Source organism: Bemisia tabaci, chromosome 2 (assembly GCF_918797505.1).
Source record: "Bemisia tabaci chromosome 2, PGI_BMITA_v3".
Classification (NCBI taxonomy): domain Eukaryota; kingdom Metazoa; phylum Arthropoda; class Insecta; order Hemiptera; family Aleyrodidae; genus Bemisia; species Bemisia tabaci.
This window is the reverse complement of record NC_092794.1, coordinates 79,422,781-79,441,487: the sequence shown is the minus strand read 5'-3', so window position 1 is coordinate 79,441,487 and position 18,707 is coordinate 79,422,781. Positions and strand designations below refer to the sequence as shown.

At 38.2% G+C, this 18,707-nt stretch overlaps 1 protein-coding gene across 4 annotated transcripts in view; it reads right to left on the bottom strand.

Annotated features, from left to right (window-relative positions):
- LOC109035218 (transcriptional adapter 1) overlaps positions 1–18,707 on the bottom strand; it is a 94,360-nt gene that overhangs the window by 61,765 nt on the left and 13,888 nt on the right. For all 4 annotated transcript variants that reach the window (XM_072296375.1, XM_072296376.1, XM_019048779.2 and 1 more), the window contains exon 2: positions 5,224–5,309. In XM_072296375.1, the coding sequence (XP_072152476.1) occupies positions 5,224–5,309 (86 nt within the window). The remainder of the gene's footprint in view (positions 1–5,223; positions 5,310–18,707) is intronic.

Below are 18,707 nucleotides of genomic sequence, written 5' to 3'. Positions count from 1 at the left end.
GAGTAGCATATTGCAATGATAGGTATGTATTTAAATAAAATTGCTATTGACTGCAGAAAAATTGTAATTTTTTAACTTGATATCGCAAAACATTTACATCATTTGGTCAATATAAGCCGATTTTAAACAATCAACAAACTGAGTTTCATGTGTTAGAATGAATGATAGGCGATCCAATGATAAAAATGCAACTTCCGTAGGTACTTATTTCAAATTAATTGCTCTAAAAATTGTTCCTTCAACGGGTAAATAACCAACATTCCCAACACAACAATCGAATAGAAATAATTTTACCATGGGATGAAATTTATTGAAATGTGTGCTGCTTGAGTAATAGAAGTTTGGAAATTGGAGCATTCAACAGCTTGCCAGCACCTCATTGGTGTATCTATCTACTAAAAATTGTAAGGGTCAAAAGTGTCAAGGTCTCAGAATTTTTGTTCTCTGATTAATTATCAAGAAGCCCTGCTGGAAACGTTCTCTGTCATTTTTATTTTTCTTTGTGAGAGGAAATTATTCTAAGATTTTCTTGGCATTCTTGGTGTCCATCGAGAATTTTTCTACTTTTATTTTTTATCAAATAATTAAAATTTTCATTGTAATTTTTGTCTATATTTAGGAGAGTACTTTATTCGATCATTATCTTCAGTAAGTATTAGATATTTCCCCCAGCGACAATGTTTATTGAAATTTTATGAGATCTATATATAGTTTTCATAGGTGCTTACCTGCATCATGGTGAGTTTCATTTTTCAGGAGTCAATGAAAACAAATTATTTTCTCTTGGTTCCTCAATTCAGGGCTCTGATGGATAAACCCTGTTTGACAACAATGGTAAACCTAGGTAAAATTCCTCCCTCCAAAATCCTTGAAGTTCAATATAGAGGTAGGCAGGGTGACAGGCTCTGTATAAGTTAGGAAATTAAGCCCCACTCACTGTGAAAATATGTCCCCAAGTAGCATGGATTGCAATTTTTGCTTGTTGCCTATACCTTCATTTGAAGGCGCTGAGAAAATTGCAATTTTATTGGAATGAGTTTGTAAGAAATGTAGGTTATGCTTGTTGCCTAACCTTCTTTTTCAAGGCACTATCAAGACTGCAATTTCGGTGCAATCATGTTGAAACAAATTCACGCCATGTGCCTGGCATCCAATTTTCTAGTTGTTTTAAAGTTTTTTCGACGTAAATGTCTCACCTAATACTTTCGAAATTTTTTTTTCTAATTTTTTTCCCAACCGTTCTCGAGATATCGATTTTTAAAGTTACGATTTTTGCACGTTTCCTTTGTGAAAAGAATTTTTATGAGAGACACCTAATGTCAAAAGAGGACATTTTAAAATCAGGGAAAAGTTAGTGACCTCTACGCTTAAAATCCCAGAAAAGAATTTTCTGCACACCGAAGTCAATAATTACAGTTTTCAGAAATTATGTTGAATTAATTAAGTGTCAACAGAAATGAAAAGACTCTGAAAGTCTTTGTGGATGAACTTTGTAGATTGCGGTAAGTAGTTTCCCAGTTTAGCCATGCCATTGATAAATTCGTTTCGTCACCAATCATTATCAATAAAAATATGACTACCTACTGGAAATGTTAGAAAACCAGTGTGGATGTAATCTGGTAATCCTTAATTAACTAACTGTAGATTTTTTACCTGCTGAACTGCCTGATGAGTTGAAAAAAATTTTCACTTTGAGACAGATTCTTATGTCCTGGTTCATGCTCTCGTAAGTTGCGTTGCAATGTCAATTCAGCCGTAGCTTTCAGCAGAAAATTTCTTCCTCGATGCAACATTTGATGATTCATCGTTGAGATAGCTTTGAACTGATTGATGATGAATGGAACTAAAAGTGCCATTAATCGATGAATCAGAGATCAAAGTAAGATGTGAAGCTATAAGAGCAGGGATCGTAACGGACAAAAGTGAACATCTGTTCTTCGTGTCTAAACTGAGACTTAGTTGAGAAATTTAGCAACACCGCAAAGAGGTTTTCACTTCGTAATAAAACTTTAAATTATTTATCACTGGGGGAGTTTCTTTGGTAAATTAGCATGCTTAAAGGTACATCCTAAATAACTTGAGAGAGAAACACCTGGTATCGCTCAGAGAAACCTTGAGCGAAATGGACTCATATACGTAGAACTTGAGGAGTAAAAAGGCTGTAATGCCAGAAAAATGTGAGCTTCACGCTCTTAAATGGATTCAGGGTCTCATAATTTTAGTGAAGCGACTTTAAATCACTTGATTTGAACCAAAAATGAAGAGAGAACAATGAGAGAGTAGAATGGTGAGGTTTTGAGTTCTAAGATTGGATATTCAGAATTCACTTCACGATGAGGCGATAAACTTCTGCTCCAGGTTGTAAAATACGATGATAATGCTTGTCACAAACATTGTTGAAGTCGTAAATGGATTGAAATGATTGAAACCAAATGATTCCGTATTGTATCGATCGTTTTTGTTGCTCTGTGAAACAGGAACTAACCTAACATTCGTGGTTTGTTTTGTTGTTCCGCTGGTGAGATGCTGACTGCAGAGAGCACTAACATTGTCACTCTACCGTGTGTATGTGTTAGTAAATTCGGGTTTAACGATTTTTGGGACATAATCAAAGCTACAGCCTAAACGGTAAAAGTAAACCCCTACTCATATATAATTTTTAGAATCCTCATAACTTCAGGATGTTCCCTCGAAATAACCATAATTTCATTCCAGAATAGTGTAAGCGAGAAATTCAATGATAAACGTCAGCAGGTCGGGTCGCCCATTGCACCCGTAAACCAGTTTAGACGCAATATTTTTCTTAGGATGCCTTGGTTATTAATGAAACTTAAACGCGCACTACACGGGAACATGACAATTCTTTTGATATAACATTATATAGGGCTCCGATGTCTCGTATTCTCCATAGCTTTGACAGAGCGTGAAAATGGTCAAAAGTGGATACTTTTTGCTATTTTAGGCACATATGCGTAATTATCTCGTTTAATAAATCATCAACCTCCTTGAAACTCAACAGTCTGTTAGACGGGACCGAGACGCATCTTTAGACACCAAAATTTCTGAAATCCGTCGCTCCGTTGCTTTGAAAAGTTTACTGAACCGCAACTAAAAACCCAAATAAGCCAAGTTCGTGTAACTATGGTGTCGTTGCCTCGACCGGGCTGTGCTGTGTTGCCAATTGTTGGAGGATAGGTTACTTGCCCGGTGGTGGCTACCGCCACTCATGATATTTAATTCCATTCAATTTGCCATTGATAATGGCTCAAAAATTTCCTCGAGACGTTCCAATTTTCAAAAATTTGTCGGGGAGGCCTCCCAGTTCCCCCTTACCCCAAATTCTATATCCCCCTGTGTCCCCTCCCACAGAAAATTCCTCGTTCCGCCCATGTAAGGGACACCCTAGGGAGGGGGAGAGATTTGACAAAGTCATTAATATTTTTCCTTCAGATTTTCAGACACTTTTAATCTAATTCCAAAGAAAATCCTCTAATAAATTAGAAGAGCAATATTGACAACATTTCCCAGAAATTTGTGATTTTCTAAAGGAAATTAGGCATCGTCTGAAGGCTCATACGGCGGTTTTCCTTGGCAGTATAGTAAGCGGTATTTTCAGGATTCAGGGACGGTCTTTTTAACGGCAATTCGACACCAGTGGCTTTGGTTTCGTTAAGTTATTATTTGGCCCACTACACTCATCTGTCTGACCGATTCAGTGCAGTGCAGTGGCTGGACGTCCGCGTCGATATCGCATCGCGCCGATAGCGAAAGACGCGATCAATGCATGGGATTCCTGATTCCCTGATCGCCGCGCGCCGCGACGACACCTATTTCTGTCCCCCACCAGAAACTCTGTCCATTCAAGAGCTGGTGCGCAACCCATTCCGCGGGCCGCCGTAGCTGTGTATGCCGGGTTGCGGGAAACCATTCGACGCAGGAACTTCGATCCCGCTTGTACCAAGCCTTTTTCTCGGTTGGTTTAGATCGGACGAAGTCGGAGACCGCGGGGTTGAATAGGGAATTGACCCCAAGGAATCTGAATTGTATGGTCTCGGGAAACCTCCCCCCCCCCCCCCAGCCTGCCGTGGGGGGGGCAAACGGGGGGGGATCACGATCCGAAAGGTCGGGGTTTTCGATCAAATTTCGATTTGATTTCATTAGAATTAAAAAGTACAAACATTTTCACGTGAAATCGACCCCTAAGACTCCAAAATCGGACCACTTTATGCCCAAAAATGATCCTTTAAAGAGGGGGACAGCGCCCCCTCCGCAATTTCCCTTCTCTCAAAAATTGACCCAGATTCTCCGGATTAAGATGATTTACCAGGTAATCGATCCCGTAGTTTCTGAACGTACAAGTTTATGGTTTCAAATGATTTTATCACAGGGCTACAGACAGGATACCAAGGAGTTAAGTGCTGACTAGATTTCGTTATTATTTGGTATGATGTTCCTCACAGCCCACTTAGGTTTTAAAATCAAACTTTTGAAGTGCGAATCTCTAGGAAAGCTGGGCTGAGAAGTGAATTTTTTGGTATTCGTACAGTGTACACACAATGTCTAATGGAAATGTTAAAACATCGTATTGTTGATCGATGAAACTTCCTCGCAGGCCGGGAAGATGAGAGAGACGAGAACGACCTGGTTCCTTCAAATGAGAACAGTGTGCTGCACATCGTCCACACAGACATAGTCACAGTCCCATATCTCCATTACATAATGCTCATGCACGTTGAATGAGAAGGTCAAAAAAGAGATCAGATGTGTGACAAGGAACCGTACCTTTCAGAGAAAATATTCCTTATAACTTTAAAAAAATGCGAGGCAGAAGAAAATTATGAAATGTTGGCCCACGGTTGACCCTAAAATCTCAAAATTTGAAGAAAATATTAAGTAATCTTAAAGTTCGTAGACAAAAGTTCTTAGGTTTTAGAAAAACGTGGTTTACGTGTTTGCAACAAGTTGGGAAAAATTTTTCGGCCACAAATTCACTTTCTCGACCTGTTTTAAAATATGATAGAGATGAGTATATAAAAAGTCTGATTTTAAAAGCTCATCATCTCAGAGGTTGAAACGAACATAAGTAAAAACTAGTGTCAAAATTTAACCGGCATTGAATTTCTTGGCATTTCATGCTTAGTCTTTTCACTAAAAACTAATAAGATGTGAGCAATTAATAATAAGGATTTAAGAGGGGGAAAGGAAAGAATTGCAACTACTTACGCATCTTTGAATTCACCGAGGGCTTCTATCAGCTCCATCCTTGCTTCGTTAATACTTTCTAAACTGGTCATTTGGAATGCTACAGCCTGAACAAGAAAATATTAATTTTACCAGAACAAATAAAACCCAAAGAAACCAATGCCAGATAGAGGAGGGCGAAGGAAGAAACATTCTGGATATCAAGTTAAAAATAACTGAGCAAAGTTTAATCCCTGTGCGGTCTTGCCGTTGTATGTGTTACTACACATTATTGCATAATTTGGGGTAGTAACGCTTACACAATCTATAAATTGAAAATATGCTCGCCTCATAAGCCAATTTTGTGCATATGACCCGACATTTTTCTCTAAATCTGAATTTTGGACCACTCATCCTTCAACTCATTATCTGCTTCATTTGGTTGGTCATACACAGAAAAATTCATTTTTTAGCGAGTCATTGGCTGCAAATTTCGCATATTCCTGCCTGTGGTGGGTAGCCACCAGTACTTCAAATGAAGCATGTCTCTTTCAAGTCGGACAGCTGCACTGAAAGGCTGAGCCTACTTATTTTCTGGTTCATTTGCTGCTAAAACAAATCCAAGGTGAAACTACCAGACCACGTGTCTAATATGCGGTGATTAAAAATCTGCTCCTAAAATGATTTTTTAGAGGAAAAAAATTAAATATGATTCCTTGAAGTTTTCACAGAGTTTTCTCAGCACAGATTGTGAGAAGAAAAATCACGGAAGTTTCCGAAGATTTACGTTGAGTAGTTTTCGATTCAAAAAATTTCACATCGGCTTCATTTTTTGACAGCACACTTAATCCTGAGATGTTGCATGCTCCAACGATTGAAGGCGCCCCGCTTGACAATTTTAAAGTCAGCAAATTATTGCTCTTACTTGGCCAAATAAAGGAATTAAAGGTGATGCCTTTGATTTCCTTAAACTAGAGGGTATTTGAAAGATAACAGTTTCTGGAATTTTCATTTTTTCGCGTTTCCTCTTTGCCGCCACGTTGAATTTTCCAAAATTTTATTTTGAAACGATGCCATCCGAACTTGTGACAACGTCAGTTGTTTTTCCTTTTCCTAAAAGGCACTTTTCAAACTTTTCATTCCTGGTTTGTTTTTGTTTTTTCGATAATTTGGAGCTCAACGGCGATTTTTTGAAAAGTGGTCAATTTAAAATTTTGATCGGCTATAACTTTGGAGCGAGTGAACCGATTTTAATTTTGTTTTCGCCATTCTCCTTGTCTTTTCAAGTTCTTTCTAACCATGTCTAAAAAAACGGGGGTTGCTATTTGACTTTTAAAAGTTGCCCCCCCTGGGGCCCCCCAGGGGGGTCCACCAAGAAAAATCCCCCCATCGAAAAATTTCCCCCTTTCAATGATGAAAAATGCCACAAACCGCAACCTTCTATCTTTTCTTATCTTATCTTATCTTATCTTACTATAGTAAAAAAAATAAGGCCTTTTTTGTGTGTACGTCCGTGTCATTTCGCATTCTCATTGGTCTTTCATTAACCAATCATTAAACGTCATTGAAAATCCCCGGAAATTTAAATGTATTCATCCGTAAAGGAATTATTGATAGGTAGACAGGTATAAAAATGGGATGTATTTCTTCTAATAGCCAGGATAAAAGGGAGGATTATTACCTATACAGGATAGTCCTAGAAAAACGGGATGTACCTATATTAATAAACCGGGATAACAGGAAGGATATCGATCATTGTGTATCGATATTCGATACATCGTTTGTTCTAAAGCAGTATTGACTGGGATAAAACGGGATTTCTACATAATAACCGGGATAAAAGGGAGGAATTTTACATCCTATACGGGAGAGTCATGGATGAACGGGATGTACCTATATTAATAAACCGGGATAACAGGAAGGATATCGATCTTTGTGTATCGATCTTCGATACATCGTTTGTTCTAAAGCAGTATTGACTGGGATAAAACGGGATTTCTTCATAATAACCGGGATAAAAGGGAGTAATTTTACCTATACAGGATAGTCATGGATGAACGGGATGTACCTATATTAATAAACCGGGATAACAGGAAGGATATCGATCTTTGTGTATCGATATTCGATACATCGTTTGTTCTAAAGCTGTATTGACTGGGATAAAACGGGATTTCTTCATAATAATCGTGATAAAAGGGAGGAATTTTACCTATACAGGATAGTCATGGATGAACGGGATGTACCTATATTAATAAACCGGGATAACAGGAAGGATATCGATCTTTGTGTATCGATCTTCGATATATCGTTTTTTTCTAAAGCAGTAATGACTGGGATAAAACGGGATTCCTTCATAATAATCGGGATAAAAGGGAGAAATTTTACCTATACAGGATAGTCATGGATGAACGGGATGTACCTATATTAAGAAACCGGGAAAACAGGAAGGATATCGATCTTTGTGTATCGATCTTCGATACATCGTTTGTTCTAAAGCTGTATTGACTGGGATTAAACGGGATTTCTTCATAATAACCGGGATAAAAGGGAGTAATTTTACCTCCTATACAGGATAGTCATGGATGAACGGGATGTACCTATATTAATAAACCGGGATAACAGGAAGGATAGCGATCTTTGTGTATCGATCTTCGATACATCGTTTGTTCTAAAGCAGTATTGACTGGGATTAAACGGGATTTCTTCATAATAACCGGGATAAAAGGGAGTAATTTTACCTCCTATACAGGATAGTCATGGATGAACGGGATGTACCTATATTAATAAACCGGGATAACAGGAAGGATATCGATCATTGTGTATCGATATTCGATACATCGTTTGTTCTAAAGCAGTATTGACTGGGATAAAACGGGATTTCTTCATAATAACCGGGATAAAATGGAGGAATTTTACCTATACAGGATAGTCATGGATGAACGGGATGTACCTATATTAATAAACCGGGATAACAGGAAGGATATCGATCATTGTGTATCGATATTCGATACATCGTTTGTTCTAAAGCAGTATTGACTGGGATAAAACGGGATTTCTTCATAATAACCGGGATAAAAGGGAGGAATTTTACCTATACAGGATAGTCATGGATGAACGGGATGTACCTATATTAATAAACCGGGATAACAGGAAGGATATCGATCATTGTGTATCGATATTCGATACATCGTTTGTTCTAAAGCAGTATTGACTGGTATAAACGGGATTTCTTCATAGTGACCGGGATAAAGTGGAGGAATTTTACCTATACAGGATAGTCATGGATAAAACGGGATGTACCTATATTAATAAACTGGTATAACAGGAAGGATATCGATCTTTGTGTATCGATCTTCGATACATCGTTTTTTCTAAAGCAGTAATGACTGGTATAAACGGGATTTCTTCATAATGACCGGGATAAAGTGGAGGAATTTTACCTATACAGGATAGTCATGGATAAAACGGGATGTACCTATATTAAGAAACCGGGAAAACAGGAAGGATATCGATCTTTGTGTATCCATCTTCGATACATCGTTTTTTTCTAAAGCAGTAATGACTGGGATAAAACCGGATTTCTTCAGAGTGACCGGGATAATATGCAGTAATTTTACCTATACAGTATAGTCATTTGGATGTAACTATGTTAAGGAACCGGGATAAAACACATCAAATGCATCATGAAACATACCAAACACATCAAACACATCATGAAACACGTAAAACGCAATATACACCATAGAGTACATAGAGTCGTAATGTAAGTGGGAGAGCTGGCGCCACTTTTAAGCGTTTTCCATGTCCCGAATTCCGAGACTCCTGTGTGACGCCGGGTCACTTTTTCGATACATAATCGATTGTTTGCGATACACGGGTACCCGGCCATCCGATGACAACAACAACAACAACAGAGGAGATAGGAATTACCACGTATTCCACACCGCCATTTTGGATCGAAAATGTATCGAAAAAGCGACCCGAACTCGGCGCACACCGGGCTCGGAATCCGTCGAGGAGAACATGGCGCCAGCTCTCCCATTTACATTACGACTCTATGTACTCTATGATATACACATCATGATACACCTAAAACACATCAAACACAACAAACACATCATGAAACACAATCAAACACATTAAACACAACAAATACATCATGAAACACAATCAAACACATCAAACACAACAAACACATCATGAAACACAATCAAACACATCAAACACAACAAACACATCATGAAACACAATCAAACACATCAAACACACCATGAAACACAATCAAACACAACAAATCGCATGTATCGATAATCGCACGTTTCGATAACCGCATTTATCGATTCCAAATTCCCCCAAATTTCCCCATTTATACAAAAAATTACGAATCTTCCTATTTCTCTACTGTTCGAAATTATATGAATTTAATTTTTGATCATTAATAATTGTATGTATTTCATTACAATTCTTTTCTCCTATCTTTGCGACTTATTTTTCATTATCAGTTGCATTACTTCATTATCATGTGATGAAAAACAGCTGAGTATTTTTCACCACTTGGTTTTTCAGTTTTAACCTTCAAAAAACAAAATTAAAAAAAATTTCGGTATGTCTTCTTTCAAAAAAATTAAAGATTTAAATGAGTATGCTTATAATATCCAAATTAAATGTAAGGTAATTTCAAAATCACAAGTGAAAGTTTCAAAATCTGGTTCGGTCGAGTTTCTCTTTTTCAATTTACAAGATGAATCTGCCACTGAATCTGGCTATGGCCGCAACATGATTCCCAAGTGCGAATTGCCTCTATGTAGATGGATCGGCGCTTCGCAACCTTACAACTTTTTACATTGCGTTGACTGACACCGAGTTTTCATTGGATTTTTTTTTTTTTTTTATTTTCCCTCCTCTGTACTTTATGAAATACGTACTGTACTTTATGAAATACGGTTGGTAAAATGAGGTTCTACTGGTAATCTCATCATTCTGTCTTTGTAAAATTACCAAGAATAGTGAGATGGCAAAGATATCGATGGACCTTGGTAAAAACGCCGATATTTTTTATCGCCTGTGGTAGAATTACAGAGATAAAATGGTAAATTAAGTTACCGGGAATTGATTACGAATAAAAGTGGTATTCTTACCTGGAAAAATCAGTAAAAATACCGGTCTGCCTTTCTAACATTACCAATGATTGATAAAAAAAAGAGATGGTAAAGTTACCAACGGACCTTGGTAAAAACGGCAGCGGCGGCGGCATAGAAACATGTTTCATAAGCGTCATTCATGCGTTAGTAGGCGTTGATGAAAAATTGCAATTTATTGCAATTTTATCTCTATAAAATCGCGTTCGATAAAATCGCGATTTTATTGCAATTTATCGCGATTTTTCTCCCGATAATATTGCGATGATTCGCCGTCGATAAAATCGCGATTTTTTTATCCGATAATATTGCAATAAATCGCGACGTCGATAAAATCGCGATATATTCTCCGATTAAATCGCAATTTATGGCGATCACTACTACTCGGGAATTGCAGCAGCAAATCCAAAAATTGTTACGCATCACCTCCACTCTTTAATTTAAATATCAAACCGACCTGTGGCCTTTTATCAAGGTTAATATAAATACATCCCGTTTTATTAATGACAAACCTATTATATTTCGTTTATATTATATTATATTCTATCCTATTTGCTTTCCATCCATTTTATTTTATCCCATATAAACCGTTTCAAACTGATTATTCACCTTTTTTTAAAACTCCAACCTTAATTGAAGTAAGTTTTTAGCTAAATTGAAGATGATCTTTTGAATGAATAAGCACTTAACAGAACTTCAGCAGTATTAATATTAATACAATTTACGAGAATAATGTAAATTAAAAAAAAATTAAGTGATATTTTCATAACGAATTGACAGAATATACGAGGGGGTTGGGCCGCGGAGCGGCCAGGGGGCGGAGCCCTCTAGTTTTGTTAAAAAATTATACACACTTTCCAGTTACTTTACGGACACCCGGTAGATAAATCAACACATTTTTATTGTTAATACCTTTTTATGGATAAATTATGACTGGAAGAATCATACAAGCAGCACTTCCTTTTTCATATATATTAGGTTAAGATGAAGAGAAAAAGTGGTCACCACGGAGACCATTTAGCATAGCATATGTTTCAACATACTCCCCCCTTTGAGGTATCCTCAAAAGTAGGAACGACACATGGTTCCGTTAATTTATGACGTGCTGGCAATAGAAGAGGATGTTTTTCTCCTAGTGCCAGTTAGAGTTCCTCAATCTTCCTCCAACTCTCAGGAGTCCTTTAGAGTCCATAAACGGATTTAAAGTTTTTATGCTGCTTGAACCCTTCAGGTCACCTTGTGGGCTCATTAAATCATGGATATCTTGATTGAAAACTTGATGCTGAATTGATTTTGTACATACATCTTGAGCGTTATCCAATTCCTCTGGTAAGTAATAATATCTGAGATGTATTTTTTGTATTTTTCCGACCAACATTATTGACAAATCTTAACACATATGCCACTATTCGCAACAGCTTTGACAGTGAAGAGACTCTATCCAGCAAGACATTTAAACTTGAGACGAATGATTGAATTCCAAGAAAGACTCGTACAACTTTCTTTTCGCTTCGACCATTTGATGGAGGATTTAAGTATGGACTGCTTAGGCCAAAACCTTGAATCACTCGTAAACCAGCATGGGCCTGATTTCCATAGATCAGATTTTTTAAGCATCGCTGACGAAATACTTCTTGATATTAGATCAGCTGGATTTTCTTTGGTTGGAACATATTTCCAGGATGCATGTGCTCTTCAGATGTAAAAGCTTCGATTTCTGAGACACGATTGGCCACGAACGTTTGCCAGGTTTTCAGTATTGGGCCGATCATTCCTAATGGATCGAATAATTTGGAGATTTTAGATAATATTATTCGCTTAGTGACCACACCAGTTGCTTTGTGTCTTACTGAGAAACAGAAAATGTCTGTTGCCGGATGCCATTCTATTCCAAGCACTTTAATAGCTCTGTTGTCGTTTAAATATAAAGGCTCGGTTTGCTGAGCTCCTGTCTTCAGAATTGCAGAGTCATTAGACGCCCATTTTCTCAAAAGGAATTATTTGAGGATGTGACTGCTTCAACTTCTTCCTTAACATGTCTTGTTTCTTCTACCGTATCTGCTCCCCCCAAAAAATCGTCAACGTAAAACGATTTTTTGCCATGATAAGCTCCTATGGGTATTCGCTTGGTATTCTCTCATGAATTCTGTAAGCTTGCTTCAGGAAGCTTGCATTCTTCTCCTTCCCAGAATTGCCGTAGATCAAAGTATACTTCCTTTACCTTTGGAAACGCAAGTACTTGAGGCGCACCAACGTCAAACATGTTCTTAGTATCATTATAATTTACCACGAGCCATCTTAAAGTTGATTCTTGAAGCAATATTTTTGACTCAGGGAACATTGCACATTGTCGTACGCAAGCTGTTCTGAGACAAAATTTGAATGTGCCCCACAGTCCAGCAACGCTCGAGCACTGAGTGAAACTCGAGAGTGGTACAGTAATCGTGTACCTATCAGGCAGGGTCAACTTCCGAAATTAAAGCAAGAGCTTTTTGCTCTTAGTCGATAGTATGTTGCCTGAAACTAACGTATGACAACAGAAACAGAAAAACGAACTATCTATATTGCACATTGATTTTACTCAACTTGAGATCATAATGGTACGTCTGATAATATCGGATAACTTAGTCCGTCTTGCTTCTACACTAATTTGTAAGTGTAAAATCTTATTCACGTTCTTTCTCATCCAGAGATGTCACTTATCTCCACAGCTAGAAATTCAGACTATGGGTAAGAATTGCTTTCAATACTACCGCCAATACGGGATTTTTAATACTTTTTGAACTTTACTCAATTCGAACAAGAAGGATCTGCATTCTTATTATGTAAACCACTGAACTCAGACTCATGTGTCAACACTTCTCTTTTATCTCCTCATTTCAGCAGTATTTATTAGACTTCCACCGTCTATCAGCTTTTTATTTAATCTTTAAATATTTCTTTAAATGTCTTTACTTTTCCTCAATTACTTTTCATTGAATTCCTCAAATCTTTCATCTCTATTCAAGAGGGTTATTAGAAGTATAAATACATCATACAATTTCCTTCCGCACCAAAAAGCAAATTCCAATTTTTGGAAATTGGATTTCTAAGTAGAGCGCTAATAAATCGGTTTTTAGGTATGGTACAATAATGTACTGAGGAATTATGAATATCGTATTATTTTCACCATGTGTTAATGTATCATGTTCATAATAATCAATCCACAACAATGCTAAGTATGACACAAATCCATGTATGTTAACCTCGCTTTATTTTTCTATTATGCTCATTCTCTCTTCTTTACATGAGCAAATTGAAAATGATACAAAAATTTGTCAAGGTTAGGGACATTGTCACCCAATGCAGAGGTATTGTTGGGTTTGAGTCAGGAGTTTATTTCCTCAGGATTCCACACATTTTGCTCTAGGTGCTTTAATGCACCTGTTACTTTAAAAAATTCAAAAATCAAGTTGGTACAACTGGTATACTGGGCTTTTATTGTGATGACCCTGATTAGGGTCGAAAGGGGGTCGTTTTCTGGAGCGTCGCGACGTCAGCCGACGGGACGTCTCTAAAGAGAGATATCTCGAGCTGACGTCACAGGACTCCAGGGGGGGGGGGGCTGTTGTGTCGGACAGTGGTCGCCCGTGGTCTCTCTATAGAGAGAGATCTCGTGCAGACCACGACGCAACACAACAGTGGGGGCTTTTGGGGGGGGCAGTCGGTGACCCTCCCAAAAATGAAGAAGTCAATGAAGAAGACAAAATCTATCCTTGACGATCTTTTCAAATGTATTCCTTTGTTTGGAGTTGAACAATCCTATTCCGATGGACAAGAGCCCGACAAGACTGAAATGGGACAGCTAAAAGGGAAGAGACTCGGAAAGGAATATCCGGTGCTGAAAAGCGAGCCGGAGTCGTTCGTCTGATTTTTGCGGTTCGTCAATGACGTACGAGTGCAGACCGGAGCCCTGAGCACTTGCACAAGACGACCACGTTGCGAAGACTGGCCTTCCTCGAGCGTCCGAGCAAGTCGCCCAGCTCGCTACGCTCGGGTCGGCTGGCGGCGCGCATGCGCATTTCCCAGCGGACATCAGCATTTTTCCTAAAGTCGGTGCTCCTCCTGACGTTGCCAATTTCCCCCTGTAATGTCTGGGAAAATTGGGCGTCTCCTCACATTCCCCCCTCCCGGACAAAATATAATCTTGCAAAGATTATATTTTCACCGAAAGAAAAAAAAATGAGAGAATTTGGGTGCGCTACTAAAGAGAAAAATGTCTGGTTCCGGTGCAAAATCCGCGTGCCGATGTCAGGCAACCGCGCTCTGCTTCTATGAATGGAAAAAATCGTATGTGTAGATTCGTCCGAATCGCTCCTGATATTTCACCGCGAGAAAAGAGAAACAAAGAGTAGAAGATGCATGTTAGATGTCACAACTCAATGACTGTAGAGCTGTAGAAAAATTAGGAAGAATTAAAGGAGCAAAAATTAAGTAAGATATTTTGGAAGAGGAAAGAAAGAGAGAGAGAGAAAGGAAAAAGAAGAGAAAAGAAAAGAAAAAGAAGATGTAATAGAGATCTTGTCGAGCAATTTTCTTAAACTAAAATGAAAGTACACATTTTTACTTTTTAACTTACATGCTATGTTTTAACATTAATTGTACATGGTATTTTTGCGAAAGGAATGAAATTTAACTTGAAGCTTTTTTGGTTTTAAAACTTAACTTAGAACATTGTAAAACTGTAACTGTATTTTGTAGAACTTGTGACTCACGGAACTTTCAAAACATCAATTAATAAAAATTTGCATTTTTAATTCAAAGAACAAACTATTTCGGTACTACACATTTTCCCAATGATTTTGATTTTAATGCGCTAAACTTAGAACTTAATATTTTTATTTTAATATTTTGCTATTTTTACACTAGTGGAACGAAAAATAATTGATTACTCATAATCGCGCGAAGGCACTAAGGGAATAAACATAAATGAAAATTCAAACTTTAATATCGGGGAAGGTTTTTCAATACAAACAATCTATTTTGACGGTATGATTTTCCATTTTTCTGCAGATAACATACATTTTTGAGGTCTTTACCGTGGCAGATTCAAGGACCATTTTGGGGACAATATTTAAATGTTCAGCCAAAAAATTTAATTGTTTAGGTGGATAAGAGTAGATGAGGAGGGGACTTGCGAAATAACCAGAAGAAGAAAATAGCTTTTGAACTCCGCTGAACCCACCAAAATGCTGATTGGATTACCGGTGTCGGTGAACCTGGATTCGTCTGAAAGTGCATGCTGTTGACGTTTTTGCAAAAATGACATCGGTTACTGCCGTCATTTCGTAGTAGACTTGCTGACGCTGCATGTTGTTTGTTATGTTTCTATCTTGGCGTGTATTTTTTGAGCCGGTCGGCCTGCACTATGGCAAATTTATCTTTCCCTCGTTTTCCCGTATCGATCCTGTACCTGCTTGGGGAGATCTGTTCGACTATTCTAAACGGTCCGCTGTATTTTATTCTGAGTTTGTTGCAAACGTTAGGATTTGGGTTTGGGAGGTGCATCAGAACATAGTCACCAACCTTGAAAGGAGGTTGAATTCTGGATTTGTTGCTATAATTTCGTTGCTTTTCTTGAATGTTTGGTAAATTCTTGATGGTTTCTTCACGAATCTCCTCTAGTCTTCTTAATCGCTGTACTAGCTCCATATCTTCGCAGTTTGGTCTTAATTTTGCGTCTACTGGTAGCCTAAATTCCTGGCCTGTGAGCAGAAAATACGGACTTGATTTTGTAGACAAGTGCGTACTAGAATTATGAGCCGCCATGATTGATGGGATGAATTTTGGCCAGTCCGCATGGTTTTCTCCCGCAAAGCACCTTAGATAAGAACCTACTGTTTTCCACACGTTTTCTATTTGACCATTCGCCCGCGGACAGTATGTGTCCACATAAGTCTTTTTGACCCCGTGTTGGTCTAGAAATGCATTTGTCAGTTCTGAGGCAAAATTTGATCCGTTATCCATGACGATCTCGACCGGGATCCCGAAAATTCCGGAAAACTCCGTTAAGACTGCTTCTAAAGATTCTGACGTCAAATCCTTCACGCTTTTCAGCCATAGGAATTTTGTAAAATAATCGCAAATACCAATTATATATTTCTTCTTGTTCTTTTCCTGATCATTTGCTGTCGGTAGAGGACCGAACGCGTCGATGCCAATTTTTGCCATTGCGCTGGCGATGCTGATGTCATGACTTTTTATGATGCCGTATTTTTCGTGGTTTTGAAGCTTTTTTGCAAATTGACAGGTTGGGCAAGAAAGCACGTATTTCCTTATCTGTGAGTGCATACCTTTCCAGTAGAATCTTTTTAGTGCCCGTTGTAAACTCTTATACGTTCCTTGGTGGCCTGAAAAGGGGGAGCTATGCACTTCAGCTATAGTACTGTCTACCATGTGGCTTGGTATTAGTAGCAGTTTTCTAGTATGGTGCGATTTCTTCCATAGTATGCCGTCCTGTATGTAGTATTGCTGGGCTTCTTTTACAGTCTTATTATTTGACTTTTTTGGATGTTTGATGGCCGTATAGATGGCGTTTAGTTTATGGTCTTTTTTCTGTTCTGTCTTCATATCCACTTTGGCGTTAATATCAAAATGTGCCGTGATCTTTGCGGTATCTGACCTGTCTTTTTCAGGTTTCTTTGTTTTTTCAGCGCTTGTTTTGCTTCTATCTTTGCTGATTCGGCCTTCTTCTGATGGGATTGGTTCTTGCGCTGTAGGGTCTCCTGGCTGGTACCTTGCTCTGTCCGGTATTTTTATGGTATTCTTCTTCCTCTCTTGGAAATTGCTGTTTATTTCTAGCATGTTCAAAAGCAATGGTGGATATCTAGACAGATAGTCTGGCATGACGTTTTTCGAACCTTTTTTCCATTGTATCATGTAGTTGAATTCTGACAGCTTTAAAATCAATTTTAGCATCCGCGCTGACGGGGTTTTCATCGTTTTTACGTAAACTAGCGCCTGGTTGTCGGTGACATTTTGAACGGGGTGTTCCACAAATAGTGCCGATTTTGGCGCGTATACGTAGTATACCGCCTTTGCGATCGTTTCGAACCCTGCTCGATACAATAACCGAGTCCCTTAGTTCCTTACCGAAAAGTGACTACCGCGAACTTCTGAGATTTTCCAAAGCGTGTAAAAAGTTTATTTATCCATCAATAATTATGATTTAAAGTTGTTTCTCATTCTGGGGCTCATTAGTTTATGTGCAGTGAATACCAAGAGTCTACGTTACTTGGTTTTTTCAAAAAAAGCCTAAGAATGCGACGCGCTGATTTAAATTATGCATATATAAGCAGAATCAAGCGAATTGATTCGAGGATGGCTGAGCAGGTCGGCACTCTCGAAATGAGAATTTAACTCCTCCGTTTTGTTCAAAACGTTGCTTTGACAGATCTGTAACCTCGGTTATAATTTCCAAAAGTTGGTACCCGTGCTCTGATAGTGCAATCTGTGTAAGTGCAATCTGTGATGAGCCTCGAGACTCAATAGACCATTAGCTAAACGTGGCTCATACAGGAATCCACTTACCCCTCTCTTTCCCACGCTCCTGCTCACTGCGTCGGCGTCTCGACGAACAATAGCTAATGACGGTTGCCAAGCGATGCCGGGATCCTCAGCCCCTCGCAAAATTACTTACGCTTCATTAACCATTTCACCGTCACGCTAGGATTCGTCCAATTTTCAAAAAAAATTGTTTCGCGAGTTTTTAGCAATTTTTTCCTTACTCTCCGTTAAAACACGAATTAAAAGAGGTCTCATTCATAAAAATCGGCCAAATAGAAGAGAAGTTACAGTATTCGAAATCCGAAGAAATCAACAAAACTTCTCCAAACAAAAAATAAAATGAAGGGGGAAAAAAAGAAATGTATAAATTACAATTTAATATGATTGACCTCAGAATGTGACAAGCAATTCAATTATAAAAAGGAGAAAAAATTGAGTGAAATTACAAAAAATTAGAATCTTGCAAGGGGCTTCCTTGTATGAGTTTTGACCTGAAGACAAGTAAATCCCGTTATATTATTAAAACGAAATTGACTCCATAGTTTAATGCCTTAGTTTCTTGAATACGATTATTTTAAGCACTCGATTTATATCAGCAATTTTACCCATGAGGTGATTTCCTGAGAGCTGATAATATCACGAATTTCTCATAGAGCCCTTCAAAAATGGCTTGCTTTTTGGGCAGCCGATTCGGCCATCAAACCGGGGTTTAAATGGAAGCTGATAATAACACAAAGCTCTGAGAACAATTTTAAGATGAGTATAGGAACGGTTTGTACATTACGAGGAGAGGCGGGCATTCTGTTCAGCATATCGATATATAAGTATTTTCACACGTAGAAT